Source organism: Podarcis bocagei (assembly GCF_964188305.1).
Source record: "Podarcis bocagei genome assembly, chromosome: 1".
Taxonomy (NCBI): Eukaryota; Metazoa; Chordata; class Lepidosauria; order Squamata; family Lacertidae; genus Podarcis; species Podarcis bocagei.
This window is the reverse complement of record NC_138125.1, coordinates 131,120,265-131,136,332: the sequence shown is the minus strand read 5'-3', so window position 1 is coordinate 131,136,332 and position 16,068 is coordinate 131,120,265. Positions and strand designations below refer to the sequence as shown.

Sequence of the window (16,068 nt, the reverse complement as noted above, 5' to 3'; positions counted from 1 at the left end):
AAATCGGCATTTGGTTTTAATTTTCCACTTTCTCCTCTGCATTAATAACATTCACACATACACACACTCAGCATGATGAGAGAGTGTTCCCGGAAAGAATTTTAAAAATGTGAAAACAGGACCTCATGATCCCTGAGGCAGAAAATCTTAATGGTTTCCCTCAGTTAGAAGCGGAATACTAGGTAAAATCTACTGGGAAGTTTTCCCGAGCCGGCCTCGCTGAAATGAAGAGGAGCGAGAGGTGCAAAAACTGTGGAACGGGAGAATCCGCGCAGCAGACCGTCTCCTGGTCTGCCCATCACCTGCAAACACCTGGCTGCCCTCCGCAACAACCGAACGCTGCCGCCTAAAATGGCCACAGAGACAACCTGTCTCTCTTCGAGCATGTTTGCCCTTCCCAATGCTACAAAATTCAGTGTGAGGGGGGCAGAAGAAGACATGGGCAGCACAACCTCACAGACGTCTGCTCAGAAAAAAGCACCATTGGGTTCAACAGGGTTTGCTCCCAAGTCCAGTCTATGTAAGATCACAGCCTTCTTTATTTCATGATTTATGACAATGGTCTCTCCTCCCTCTTTTCTTCTATGGTGGCACATAAATATACCGTATTTTTTGCTCTATAAGACTCACTTTTTCCCTCCTAAAAAGTAAGGGGAAATGTGTGTGCGTCTTATGGAGCGAATGTAGGCTGTGCAGCTATCACAGAAGCCAGAACAGGAGAGGGATTGCTGCTTTCGCTGCGCAGCGATCCCTCTTGCTGTTCTAGCTTCTGAGATTCAGAATATTTTTTTTCTTGTTTTTCTCCTCCAAAAACTGGCTGCGTCTTGTGGTCTGGTGCGTCTTATAGAGCGAAAAATACGGTAAATATAAATTAAATATAAATATAAATATAAAACTTTGGTCTTTGCTCCCAAGTCCAGTCTACGTAAGATCACAGCCTTCTTTGTTTCATGATTTATGACAATGGTCTCTCCTCCCTCTTTTCTTCTATGGTGGCACATATAAACATAAACATAAACATAAACATAAACATAAACAACATAAACATAAACATAAATATTCACTGTGTAGACATTACAATCAAACCATAAGTATCTGCATGCCACATTAATTTAATTTTCTTTCTTTCCTCTACTGTAACTCAGGCATCCCCAAACTCAGCCCCCCAGATGTTTCGGGACTACAATTCCCATCATCCCTGACCACTGGTCCTGTTCACTAGGGATCATGGGAGTTGTAGTCCCAAAATATCTGGAGGGCCGAATTTGGGGGTGCCTGCTGTAATTGATATAACGAGAGGGGAATAAGAAAATACTAGTTGTGAGATGATAGCTAGATAGTTGATAGATGATAGATAGATAGATGATAGATTAGATAGATATAGATATAGATAGATGATAGATAGCTAGATAGATGATAGATATTCATTCATTTGCTACTGTACCTGGCTTATCCTGTTGTTCTTCGAATTCAGCCTGTAAGTATTGGTACGGCGAACAGAAAATATGCAGAAGATTATATTTTGGCGGAACAGCTGACAGATCCTGATTCTTTCTGTGATCTGGTGTGTCTTCCTCTAGCAACAGGGGCTCCCTGATATAACCTGCAAAATGTATACATAGCATTCATATATCACTTGGGAAAAGACGGGAACAAAGGTAGATTCCTTATTCTGAGGCAACTCATTGGTCCATTTGCCACGGTCTCAGACAGGAATCTTCCCCAGCCCTTCCTGAAGACTCATCCATGGGCCCTATTTTTGTGTAAAACACATGTATCTTCAGCCTCAAGTGCCACTTTTAACACAAACATGCAATTGGGGACATGTTTCTTAATCTTTCCCCTTATAATTGCACGGCGGTGGCGCTCCTGCTGCAGCCAATCTTGGAGCAGGCCGTGACCAGTTGAAGACCAGAGCTCTATTACCACTGTAAGTAAAGGTAAAGGGACCCCTGACCGTTAGGTCCAGTCGTGGCCGACTCTGGGGTTGCTACGCTCATCTCGCTTTATTGGCTGAGGGAGCCGGCGTACAGCTTCTGGATCATGTGGCCAGCATGACTAAGCCGCTTCTGGTGAACCAGAGCAGCGCACGAAAACGCCGTTTACCTTCCCGCCGGAGCGGTAGCTATTTATCTACTTGCACTGGTGTGCTTTCGAACTGCTAGGTTGGCAGGAGCAGGGACCGAGCAGCGGGAGCTCACCCCGTCGTGGGGATTCGAACAGCCGACCTTCTGATTGGCAAGCCCTAGGCTCTGCGGTTTAACCCACAGCGCCACCCGCGTCCCTACCACTGGGCAGTGTCCAATTCTGCCCTTTACAGAGTCAGACCATTAGTCCATCTAACTCAGATTTATATGCACTGACGGGCAACAGTTCTTCAGGCAGACAACATTCTCTTCTTACCTGCAGGATGCTGGGGACTGACCCTGGAACCTTTTGCATGCAAAGTCTGTATTCTACCACATTAAATAGATTGGGCTACACCAGGGAGTGCCAACCTTTGTGTTAAGTTGTGGGTGAACATATCAGAGGACACAGCGATTCTTCAAACAGCTCTTGTTTCTTCACAGGCCAGAACAGAACTGAACTGAAGGGTTCAGCCAGCCTGCGTATATAGAGCTCCACTAGAACGCAACAGTAACCACTTTCTGTAACTATCCAATCACTGAACGTCACTTTCGATCCCTTATTTGCATATGTGGACCTGAACTATCTACAGTATCCCCCTGCTGGCCTAGGGTGAGAACTTCAGTACATAACACTTTGGGTGCCACGAGCTCAATTGCAAACAGACTAAACTGTTGCGGACACCACACAGACACACCACAACCAAATATACTCCACAAACAATGACACTGTCTACCGTCAAATGCTTCTTTAAGTCTCATTTCATTTTTAAATCGTTTTTTATTATTTTTTTCCAAAAAATAATAATCAATCAAATAAGGATACAAAAATCAAACCATCTAACATTTATACTTCTAATTAAAAAAACCCCTACTATTTTACAAACCTTCTTTAAAACTCAAAACTTCCTTCCAGCCCCTTCTAATGGTTCTTTACATCTTACATCATTCTCTGCATTTTGTTATTATTTTAAGCCACTTGTTACACCTTTACATTCTCTAATTTTTTACTACTTACAAGTGCTTAATATAAACTTGCCAATGTACCAACTTGCTTACGGCATTTCTGCAGATACACATTAATTTTCCCCCATTCCCCATTACTCTGGTTTCTCTTCAGATTGTATAAATCTTTCGCCTTTTACTTTAAGTCTAATTTCAGCAAGGGAAGGGACCCTGTAGACACCAAGAAAGCCCTCTGTGGGCACATGTATACCCAGGGCTGGATTTAGGTTTGTGGTGTTGTGGTTTAAACCACAGAGCCTAGGACTTGCCGATCAGAAGGTCGGCGGTTCGAATCTCCACGACAGGGTGAGCTCCCATTGCTTGGTCCCAGCTCCTGCCAACCTAGCAGTTCGAAAGCACGTCAAAGTGCAAGTAGATAAATAGCTACCGCTCTGGCGGGAAGGTAAACGGCGTTTTCGTGCGCTGCTCTGATTCTCCAGAAGCGGCTTAGTCATGCTAGCCACATGACCCGGAAGCTGGACGCCAGCTCCCTCGGACAATAAAGCGAGATGAGCGCCACAACCCCAGAGTTGTCCACGATGGACCTAACAGTCAGGGGTCCCTTTACCTTTACCTTTACACATGGTGTTAGCCACAATCCACTGGTATCCTGTAGCTTGAGAAATAATGTCCTCCTGTTGGCTTGTTTTCTTGTTTCTTTTTTCTAAATAATTTTTATTGAATGGTTTTATGTTACCAATAACAATACAACCATACTACCACTAAATAAGAAGTAAAAATTACATACATCAATATTTAGTTTGTTATTTGTTATTTACCGTCTTATTTCCTCCCAAACTTTCCATACAAAAACACACATATGTGCAGACCCACACACCCACACACAAAATGATAATAATGAAAGTAAATATTTGTCCCCTTTTATCTTACAAAATCTTTTCTTCAACTTTGACTTCCTGTCAAGTCCCTTTGTATATATTTGATCTTACAATTGAATGTACACAAAACAATAAACCTTTCTATATAAATTTTCCAATACATTCTGAAAACATAATAAATCCTTAATTGTTGTCCACCTCCTTTTAGTTCCTTTATCACTCGAATGCTAGCACGGAGTCAAAACTATTATTGTATTTTTGAACATATCTTCTATAACCATCCCATTTTCCTGCAAATTTTTGCTTTGAGTTTCCTCTGGGTTAGCTAGTCAATTGAGCCATCTCCACCAATTCCTGCAATTTGATTTTCCAATCTGTTATTTTGGGAGCCTCATGATCTTTCCATCCCTTGGCCACAAGTATACGAGCCACTGCAGTTGCATACAAGAATACCTTTCTTAGATTCTTGGCTTGTTTTCGAGTCATACTGACCTGCACACTGAAGCTTTCGTAAAATGTTCGGGTGCCAGGTCTGAGAGAGTTTGAGGAGGTACCTCTTGGGTGAATAACCTGGTCTCATCTGTCTGTCAGTCCGGATGTCTGGTTCAGTTAGGAAGTGAAGGTATGGCTGCCAAGTGACTCTGTTCTTATCCTTGCATAACCATAATATAGATAACAAGATGTTAAAAAGCTTAAAAATTGCAGCTGGGTAACATTGGCAATTGACTGCTGTTAATAAATTACTCCCCCCCCCCCAATATCTTTGAAGGCATCTCTAGCTAGGAGAGCTGAAGAGGGAAGCAATACAGACAGATAAGCGAGACCCCCAAATTATTTAGAAAAATCCCCAGATTCTTTTGCATGATGACGGTAAAGAATCATGGCGTATTTAGAAAGCAATCTTACATTATTCAGCGCAAACGTAGTATATATATTTTCTGTCCACCCCCCACCCCCAGTTCTGAATGTTTTCAGTGTACTGAGACCTCTGGGTATAGGGCGGTGTGTGTATATATATATATGAAATAAATATATATATGAAATAAATAAAATAAATAAATACTTAAGTCTGAATGGGAAACAGCCACCTTTGCAGGGTGCCTATTGGCTGGCACACTAAAATCAGCAACACACTTGTCTGCCAAACATAGCTGTCAACTTACAGATTTGAAAATAAGGGACCAGCAGCCTTGAAAATAAGGGATCAGCAGCCAAAATAAGGGATTTTCCCAGCACAGGGATGTTCAACTTCTGAGCCCCTCCGAGCCAAAGGCACAAAGCCCAGCCAGCAGCCAAATGAAGCCTCAAGTGGTGGTTCCCACAGCGCAGCAACCCAGCAAAGGGGATGCAGCAAGGAAAACCACCGTCACCTCTCTGCTGGGAAGCACTGAGCAAAGGCGAGTCCCCAGGCAAGATGGCCAATTTGATTGGCACAAGGCATGCAAGCTCCACCCCCCCAGTCATTTTTAGACTCCTTTTGGGTGAGCAACGCAGCCAAGAAACCCAGTTGGAGCCTCCCTCCTCCCTGGCCGGCAGGGAGGGAGGGAGAGGAGCTGCTTCCTTTGAAACCCGGGAAATTTAAGGGACATCATCAATAAGGGACAGCAGCGGGACACGGCGCTGGGATAAGGAAGTTTCCCGCCAAATAAGGGACGGTTGACAGCTATGCTCCCAAAGCCCATGAGAAGTTTTCCAACTGTTATTAAAGTGCTTGCATTTTTTAAAAAATAGGACAATGAATGAATTGAACATACATGCATATGAACATTTATATGCTACTTTACGTTTTTTTAAAAAGTAGGTAAAGGTAAAAAAGGTAAAAGGACCCCTGGACGGTTAAGTCCAGTCAAAGGTGACTATGGGGTGCGGCGCTCATCTCGCTTTTCAGGCCAAGGGAGCCAGCGTTTGTCCACAGACAGCTTTCTGGGTCATGTGGCCAGCAGGACTAAACCGCTTCTGGCACAATGGAACACCGTGATGGAAGCAAAAGTGCACGGAAACGCCGTTTACCTTCCAGCCACTGTGGTACCTATTTATCTACTCGTGCTGGTATGCTTTCAAATTGCTAGGTTGGCAGAAGCTGGGACAGAAGCTGGGAAGCTAAGGATTGAGAACCATTCCACTGTGATGAAGGACTTCTATGGATACTTTTAAAATGTTACATCTATGGGATGTTAGATTGTTTTTGTATGCCACTACAGTGGCAAGACTGCTAATAGCAAAAAACTGGAAATCCCAAGAAATACCAACAATAGAAGAATGGCAGATGAAGATGTTGGACTTTTTGGAGCTGGCCGACCTGACTGGAAGAATCCGCAATCAGAAGGAAGAGGAGACTAAAGAAGATTGGAAGAAATTTAAAGAATATTTGGCTAAATACTGTAATATAAGATAATGGAAGTTACTTGGAAGTAAGAAATAGGCGGAGGATTACAATAACAACGGGTTGTAAAACAATAGGAATTAGAATTAATAAAAGAGAAGAAGATAGTAATTATATGGATTTAATTTTATTAGAATTAAGATTTTGGAGAACTGCTACAAGGAGATACAATGAAATTCAGATGGGGGGATTCGAGGAAGTAAGTTAACAATGAAAGTTAAATCAGTCACTGAAAGTAATAACTGTTTTTATGTTTTTTCTTTTTAGTATTGTGTTTTCCTTTTCTGTTTTTCTTATTATGTATGTTTTATATTATGTATGTTTTATATTTGTATTGTTATTTGTTTTTCGTTATAAATTTGGAAAAGCAAGATTTTTTTTTTTGAAAAATAGATGTTACATCTATCTTCGCTCCGACTCACTCATGAGTAAAGATGAGACAACAAATTTTTACAATGGACTTCTAAGACTTCTTATTTTCTGTTTGGAAGTTGATGACTAACATTTACAATTTTGGGCAGTAAACAAGTTTATATTAAATAAAACTGAATTTTAACTTAAACCAGATGCTGGATCAAAGAATTGCGTGAATCATTTTGCTTCATTTTTTTTTTTTTTAATATTGCCATTCCAGGCTGAGTTTCAAACTAAGATTGAAAACAGTAAGGCTGTAAAAGTGAATGTGGGTCACATAGACCCTATTTTTCCTTGTGCACAGGAGCGCTTTCGACTGAACTGCACATCAATGTTTCCCACCCACACTAGTGTGTTGTTCTCTCACATCAACTACTGTATTTTTCGCTCTATAAGACGCACCAGACCATAAGACGCACCAAGTTTTTGGAGGAGGAAAACAAGAAAAAAATAATTCTGAATCCCAGGAGCCAGAACAGCAAGAGGGATCTGGCTTCTAGGATAGGCTCTGGCTGTTCTGGCTTCTGGGATAGCCGCACGAAGCCTCTTCAGGGCAGCGGGATGAAGGCTCCCCCTGCCCGGAAGAGGCTAAGGCAGAAGCCAGGGCAGGCGCGTCGCTGAAGGGGCGCTGCACAGAGAGGGAGAGCTGTGCAGCGCCCCTTCAGCGAAGCGGAAGGAGGAACAGAAGGAGCATTGTGTGTACTGGCAGATGTGTGAGAGGTGTAAGAAAAGAATGGGGTAGAATCATAGAATCATAGAGTTGGAAGAGACCACAAGGGCCATCGAGTCCAACCCCCTGCCAAGCAGGAAACACCATCAGAGCACTCCTGACATATGGTTGTCAAGCCTCTGCTTAAAGACCTCCAAAGAAGGAGACTCCACCACACTCCTTGGCAGCAAATTCCACTGTCGAACAGCTCTTACTGTCAGGAAGTTCTTCCTAATGTTTAGGTGGAATCTTCTTTCTTGTAGTTTGGATCCATTGCTCCTTGTCCGCTTCTCTGGAGCAGCAGAAAACAACCTTTCTCCCTCCCCTATGTGACATCCTTTTATATATTTGAACATGGCTATCATATCACCCCTTAACCTCCTCTTCTCCAGGCTAAACATGCCCAGCTCCCTTAGCCATTCCTCATAAGGCATCGTTTCCAGGCCTTTGACCATTTTGGTTGCCCTCCTCTGGACACGTTCCAGTTTGTCAGTGTCCTCCTTGAATTGTGGTGCCCAGAACTGGACACAGTACTCCAGGTGAGGGATAGTTGGTGAGGGATAGTTGATTAAAATAGGGACATACTATTCAACAATACTAATACTAATAATAATTTCTATTTATACTGGGTCGTCCCAGCCACTCTGGGCAGCTTCCAACACATATAAAACATAACAAAACTATACAGGGCTGCCTTCAGATGTCTTCAGAAGGTTGCACAGTTACTTATATCCTTGGCTCAGGGATCACATGGCATGGTTTATGTTCTATAATAGGGGAACCAGGAGTAGATAGGAGGCAGAAACTGGATGTGAAGTATTCACGTTAATGGGGGTGAGCACTGCATATTGTGTGTTAGTCATTAAGTGGTATATGTATGTATGAAATAAATTTTAAAATGAGAATGAACAAGGAAAATCCCTAAAGAAGAAGAAATGGCTGCCTTCTCTTGGTGCATAAACATCTGCTTGCAATGTGATACAGTTAAATATCTTAAAAGTTTGAAAATAATTGCATTAAAAAGCAACTGCTGGAGCAAACATTTGTTTTATTGATTTATTTGCCACATTCTATGTCTCAAGGAGCTCAAAGCAGCGCATGTTGTTTGAGAGAACAGGCGCTGGTTTTAAACTTGCTCTATTTTTGTATTTCTGCTCCGTTTGATTAAAAACACTTCAGTCTTCTGAAATATGTCAGCCTTCTGAAGGTAAGGATATGGTGGAATACAAACGGGAGAGGAGGAGAAATAAATAGCTTTAAAACGCAGCTGGAAAGGTGAACGGTGTTATCTGAAAACAGCAATTCATATGCCTCATTAATGGCAAAGAACTTTTGTTTGTCCTCTTTACCGTTTTGTAGCTGTCCTCCCACTTTCCAGCCAAAGCAAAATTTGAAATTTAGGGGAATTGATAAAGCTTAAATTGGTCTTGGTTTCTAACTGAGTCGAATGCCATTGTGTTGCATTATATTAGCATGTGCTGGTGCCTTGTTATGAAAACTATTGAAGTGCTTTGAGTAATCGCAGGCATGCTGAGACTTGCCCGTTTTCTTTGGTACTGCAGCTAGTTACTCCATATATTCACCCTGTTCCCAGGTTCCAATTTACACACTTCCGCTCAAGGGGATTTGGGTAGACATTTCTAGTTTCACTAGACAGTCATACCTTGGATCCAGAACACCTTGGGAGTCGAACTTTTCGGCTCCCGAACGATCAAAAACCGGAAGTGAGTGTTCCGGTTTTTGAACGTTCTTTCGGAAGCTGAACCATAGCTGTCAACTTACAGATTTGAAAATAAGGGACCAGCAGCCTCAAAAATAAGGGATCAGCAGCCAAAATTAGGGATTTTCAGAGCACAGGGATGTTCAACTTCTGAACCCCTCCGAGCCAAAGGCGGAAAGCCCAGCCAGCAGCCAAACAAAGCCTCAAGCAGTGGTTCCCACAGCGCAGCAACCCGGCAAAGGGGATGCAGCAAGGAAAACCACCGTCACCTCTCTGCTGGGAAGCGCTGAGCAAAGGCGAGTCCCCAGGCAACGCGGCCGATTTGATCGGCACAAGGCATGCAAGCTCCACCCCCAGTCGTTCTTAGACTCCTTATTGGGTGAGCAACGCAGCCAAGCAACACAGTTGGAGCCTCCCTCCTCCCTGGCCGGCAGGGAGGGAGGGAGAGGAGCTGCTTCCTTTGAAACCTGGGAAATTTAAGGGACATCATCAATAAGGGACAGCAGTGGGACACGGCGCTGGGATAAGGGACTTTCCCGCCAAATAAGGGACAGTTGGCAGCTATGAGCTGAATGTCCGACGGGGAAAGCCAATCAGAAGCCGCACTTTGGAAGTCAAACGGACTTCCAGAACGGATTCTGTTCAACTTCCGAGATACGCCTGTATATTGATTTCCCCCAGCAATGGTGATTAAAAGCAGAAGAAAAGAACATGAGGAAACAGACCAAAGACCCACCCAATGGCCAACCAGATGTCTATTGGGAACTCCACAAAGAGGAGGACTTGAGCACAACAATGTTCTCCTCACTTGTGCTCCCTGGGGCACAAGTCTGGGCAGCGTTTATGGAGGTCCTGGGCTGCCCAGAAGACAAGACCCCGCTCCTGGCCTTACCAATGTGGTCCAAAGGAAAGCAGTGCAATACGTTTGGCACCAGCTTGGCTGCAGGAGTTGCCAGTAGGAGGCATACAAGGCGCCACCCAAGAAATTCCACACTGGATTTGTGTAGGGTTTACGCCTTAGCTTTTCCTTCTCCCAAAGATATCCCACAAAGCAGTGGAGATTATACCAGAAACAGTTAAATGGGGGCAGGATGAATTGTGGTTTGAAGGAAGGGCGGACTTTCCAAAAAGACTTTTTAGGACTCTGTTACTCTCCCAATAAAATAAAACGTCCATATGCCTGATCAGATGGAGCAATGGGTTAACTCAAGGTGGATTTAGATTTGATGAGGACCTAAGCTACTGAAGGGACACGTGCGACGCTGTGGCTTAAACCACAGAGCCTAGGACTTGCCGATCAGAAGGTTGGCGGTTCGAATCCCCGCGACGGGGTGAGCTCCCATTGCTTGGTCCCTGCTCCTGCCAACCTAGCAGTTCAAAAGCACGTCAAAGTGCAAGTAAATAGGTACCGCTCCGGCGGGAAGGTAAACGGCATTTCCGTGTGATGCTCTGGTTCGCCAGAAGTGGCTTAGTCATGCTGGCCACTTGACCCGGAAGCTGTACGCCGGCGCCCATGGCCAGTAAAGCAAGATGAGTGCCGCAACCCCAGAGTCAGTCACGACTGGACCTAATGGTCAGGGGTCCCTTTACCTTTACTTTAAGCTACTGAAGGTAATGGGGCCCTTTCTATGTCCAGCTGTCCTTTGTCAACAACAAGTTGTCGCTGTTTTTTGTGTTGAATATATGCTATATGGTAATTTATGAACCTAATAGGTAGCTAAAGCCATTTGCACGTAACAAATAGGAGCCTACACAACACAAAACACTGTTGCTGTATGTAGGTTTTATTTTATTTGGTTTTTTATCTTATATTTTGGAAATGTACATCCAGTTGTTATTTCCTTTAAATTTTTGTGGGGCCCCCAAGAGAGTGGGGCCCTAAGCTATAGCTTGTTTAGCTTATACGTAAATCCGGCACTGGGTTAACTCCACCTTCCTTTCCTGCCATCTCCAACAGTAGCGTGATTTGCAAAAGCTTGCGAACATCCCTGTTGGATTCTAATTGTTCGTGGCAGTCGGCACACGATTCCATGTGTTTGGTCACAGCAGTACCCTTTCTCTCCTTTAATCTTTGATGGATGTCGTGCTTGGATACACTGATATGGCTCGTACCACAGGCAGTGATTCCAGGTGTGTCTTTTGTCTTTGTTCTTCAGGCATGGAGTCTTTATTGGGTCAGACAGTATTTAGTAAAGGATTCCCTTCCCAGCTATGTGAAACAGGGAATTCTGTTGGATGTAGACCATAATGGTCAGTGGTGTTTTTTTTCTGGGGGTACTCAGGGGTACGCATACCCCTAAACATTTTGTGAATCTATGTTTGGCCTCATGGAGGGGCAGTATTTCAATATGAGTAGGAAAATGAGAGTACCCCTAAACTTTTTTAAAAAAGAAAAAAAGCATTGATTATGGCTAGTTTCATCTATCCATAGGCCAGAAACTTCTAATATCAGCTTGGCTGGACAGTGTTCTCGAAGCTACCAGCATGAGTTTGACCAAACTGCGGGAGGCAGTGGAAGACAGGAGTGCCTGGCGTGCTCTGGTCCATGGGGTCACAAAGAGTCAGACACGACTAAACGACTAAACAACAACAATATATATATATGATATATGGACATAGACGATATTGAAATGCCCACATATGCGATCTATTAGGTGTGCATTCCCCTTCCCCATTTTTAAAATGTATAATTAGAAATAACCTACTAATTCTTGAATACAATTGGGCTGTGCTTGCTCTCTTACCTTTTTGCGTCCATATGCCAAGATGGCTCGCACCAGATCTTGAAGGGTGTGAAGCTCTATGTGTATTTTCTGGCTTTTGTTTCTAAGTCTTCGCCGTGTCTTCCTTATTCCTTTCAGCTTCCTTGATGGTTTGGCTTGATCTTCTGAATAGAGAAGTAGCGCGCCTGTTCTCGTGCTGTAGGTTTTAGGAAGACACAGTCCACAGTCTCCCTCCAGGTCATGATAGTCGTGAAAATCGGTTTCAAGGCACTGCCAGTTCAAGTAATCCTAACATGTAAAAAACCAACAACCACGCATTATTAATTTATATATCGCTTAATGGCAAAACAGGCCTCTAAGCGCTTTTACAAAGCATAAAGCGTGTTCTCTAAATACAGTCATACCTTGGAAGTCGAACGGAATCCATTCCGGAAGTCCGTTTGACTTCTAAAATGTTGGAAAGCCAAATCACGGCTTCTGATTCACTGTTAAGTTGTGGGTGAACACATCAGACGACACAGCAATTCTTCAAACAGCTCTTGTTTATTCACAGGCCAGAACAGAACTGAACTGAAGGGTTCAGCCAGCCTGCTTATATAGAGCTCCAGTACAACGTAACTGTAGCAAATTTCTGTTACTATCCAATCACTGAACGTCACTTTCAATCCCTTATTTGCATATGTGGACCTGAGTGAAAACTATCTACAGTATCCCCCTGCTGGCCCAGGGTGAGAACTTCAGTACATAACACTGATTGCAGCCAATCAGAAGCCACGGAAGCCCTGTCGGATGTTCGGGTTCCGCAAGAACGTTCGCATCACTTCCGGGTTTGCGGGAGCCAAAACGTCCGAGTTCCAGGGTGTTCAGGATCCAAGGTATGACTGTATGGGAGATGAGGAGGGAACAGCAGCAACCTTTCCCCCCGTTACGAAACACCATAAAATACTGTAAAATACTTTCACAACCCTCCTTATTACGTTATGGGGGCTTTACAGGGCAGCATGGTTGATCTCGTGTGAAGCACAAACACGGTACGCAAATCAGAGAAGCCTCCAGAACATACTTCAGAAAAAAGGACCTGCAACATTTGTCACAACCGAATCCATCAAATTTTGCTCACAGAGACTTGAGTGCAAAAAGAAAAGGTATTCCACATCAGCTCTGCGAAATGATTCCACAACACAAAATGGTTTCCCCGGTCTTTGTATTCTTACAGCTTCCCCCCTAGAAAGAAGGTTTCTCCAATAATCTTATTACAGGACCCTGTGTCACAATGTCGGCAGCTGCTGCCTGATAATAATAATAATAGAAAAACCCTGCATGGTTAAAGAGAATTGATCTCTGTTATGTTTCTCAATATTTTTAGACTGAGATGGTTCACCATGCAAACTATCTGAATAAGGTGCAATGTATTTGAGGAGTCTGAAAAGAAAACATTCATACCATAAATCTATTCAGGTACTCGCATGAATGCCACATGTGACTGGCAGCTAGCCTTACAACCAATTAACTACATGAAGGAATTGGGAAGGTTCTGACTTCTAGCAATTAAGCTGCTCTGTCAAACACACACACACACACACACACACACACACACACACACTGAATTTATCATTGGAAGTGGTTTCACGTGATGGGATCAGCATCCTCTGGGAGCAGCTGGAAGTCAGCAAAGGCGAGGTCTTTCCTGTGGCTTCCACATGATGAAGCGGTCATGAGATCAAGGCCTCAGAAACACGGGTTATACTGTATTTCAGCCTCGACAGGGGACTACTGTAATCCTCCAGCGTCAACCGACATGGACTATAGAGAAAGTCTTGGGGCGGAACCATGTGATGAGTTGCCACTAAAGTAGGCTAGTGACCTTAACAAAGAGGGCAGTCTCTCTCTGAAGAGCTGCCTGGTCCAAGTCCAATTTAAAGATAAAAAGGGGCCTTGAAGTGGCCCACTGACAGTTAGCACCCAGACAGCAAGCTAAGCGGCCACAGCGGCGAGATGTATTGTATTTCTATTCGAAGTAGAGTAATTATCTTTACGCTCACAGGAAGGACAGATCCTGAAGCTGAGGCTCTAATACTTTGGCCACCTCATGAGAAGAGAAGACTCCCTGGAAAAGACCCTGATGTTGGGAAAGATGGAGGGCACAAGGAGAAGGGGATGACAGAGGACAAGATGGTTGGATAGTGCTCTCGAAGCTACCAGCATGAGTTTGACCAAACTGCGGGAGGCAGTGGAAGACAGGAGTGCCTGGTGTGCTCTGGTCCATGGGGTCACGAAGAGTCGGACATGACCAAATGACTAAACAACAACAACAATTATCTTTACATTTGCATCTGTGTGTATATATATTTATATATATATACATATATATGGACGCGGGTGGTGCTGGGGGTTAAACCACAGAGCCTAGGACTTGCCGATCAGAAGGTCAGCGGTTCGAATCCCCACAATGGGGTGAGCTCCCGTTGCTCGGTCCCTGCTCCTGCCAACCTAACAGTTCGAAAGCACGTCAAAATGCAAGTAGATAAATAGGTACCGCTCCAGCGGGAAGATAAATGGTGTTTCCGTGCGCTGCTCTGGTTCGCCAGAAGCGGCTTAGTCATGTTGGCCACATGACCCGGAAGCTGTACGCCGGCTCCCTCGGCCAGTAAAGAGAGATAAGCACCGCAACCCCAGAGTCGGTCCCGACTGGACCTAATGATCAGGGGTCCCTTTACCTTTTTATCTTAGCTGCAACAAATTGTCTACATGTGGGATTCATAGGCAAAACATCTCTTTTAACACTGGTTGAGAAGGACAGATGGAAAATAATTGCGCCGCGACTTCAGCATTAGTAGCTAAGTGTCTACATTGCAACCTGGGAACAAGGACTCACCTCTGGATTGAAATATACCTCCAGCTTCTCCTCCTTTTTTCGGACCACCTGCCCAGTGCCACGACTTAATATAGACAGGTGCGACATTTTAGAACGAGTGGGCATGTGTACGACTTCAGCAACCTCTTCCTTTGCTCCTATCCATTTTAGGAGATCCTCATCTAAGCAGAACGCTAGGCAACACTGTTTAGGCTTGGCTCATTTTAATGGCATGCATTATTCCGTAAACTTGATCTGCGTCCAGGTATGGATAACTTCCACAGAAAACCGCACTTGAAGCTGAGCCTTCTTGTCGTTTTCACTTTTCTGGGTGTGACTTTTTCGACTGCCTGTCCTGTGGCCGTTCCTTCCGTTCTGGTTGGTCCGAGGATTTGTGAAACGCCACCATGATCCCGATTGCGCTCTGAGGTTGTTTCTGCGTTGCTATGGCAGCAAAAGGAAATTAAGTTGTTGAAAGCAGCAAGAGGGAAGGTCAGGGAAGGGAGAGAAAGAAAGCCAGAGAGCAGATTTCGAAAGGATCAGACTCGGATTTCGAGGGTGGGTTTCCCTGCAAATATCCCCCAACCGTGAGAGTAACATTATCCTTCACAGAACTTCTTTCATTGTCTCCCTGCCTCCCCCCTCAATTTTAAAATTGCAGTGTAGCTGATAATCTGTAGCTGATAATCATTTGGAGAAGGGGTTCATTCTGCATCTGAAGATCTGTCACTACAGTGGTACCTCAGGTTAAGTACTTATTTCGTTCCGGAGCTCCGTTCTTAACCTGAAACTGTTCTTGACCAGAAGCACCACTTTAGCTAATGGGGCCTCCTGCTGCTGCCGCGCCACCGGAGCCCGATTTCTGTTCTCATCCTGAAGCAAAGTTCTTAACCTGAAGCACTATTTCTGGGTTAGCGGAGTCTGTAACCTGAAGCGTATGTAACCCGAGGTACCACTGTACATCTAGTCCACCTCCTAGTGCATTTTTTTAAAGTTGTGCAAAATGCTTTGCCTCAGGTTTGTGATTCATCTGAACTGAAATCTCTTGATATTCCTGTTCGTTGTCCTGATATTAAATGCTCCTCCATTCCACCTTGATCGTTGGAGCCTTTGTAATACTGCACGATCAGCATTTGTCACTGGTAGTACCTCTGGTGGTGGTGGGGACACACTTCATGCTCCTTCTGGGATAGTTTGTCCATCCTGCACTCAGCTCTCACCTGTGGCTCCTAGAAGCTGTGCACATGCGAGAGGGGCCACACCCCAGGTACAGCTTCAACTGGCTGGCTAAACCA

General features: G+C 44.2%; 1 protein-coding gene across 2 annotated transcripts in view; it reads right to left on the bottom strand.

The window, feature by feature from the left end:
• Window positions 1-15,240, bottom strand: part of KIAA2012 — an 81,518-nt gene extending 66,278 nt beyond the window's left edge. Inside the window, exons 1-4 of one of the 2 annotated variants that reach the window (XM_081200398.1) lie at window positions 14,795-15,240; window positions 11,941-12,207; window positions 4,463-4,622; window positions 1,445-1,603 (exon numbers count right to left, since the gene is read on the bottom strand). In XM_081200398.1, the coding sequence (XP_081056524.1) occupies window positions 1,445-1,603; window positions 4,463-4,622; window positions 11,941-12,207; window positions 14,795-14,899 (691 nt within the window). In that variant the 5' untranslated portion in view covers window positions 14,900-15,240. The remainder of the gene's footprint in view (window positions 1-1,444; window positions 1,604-4,462; window positions 4,623-11,940; window positions 12,208-14,794) is intronic. The other variant, XM_081200399.1, reaches the window with a different exon arrangement.
• Between the last annotated feature and the right edge of the window lie 828 nt (window positions 15,241-16,068).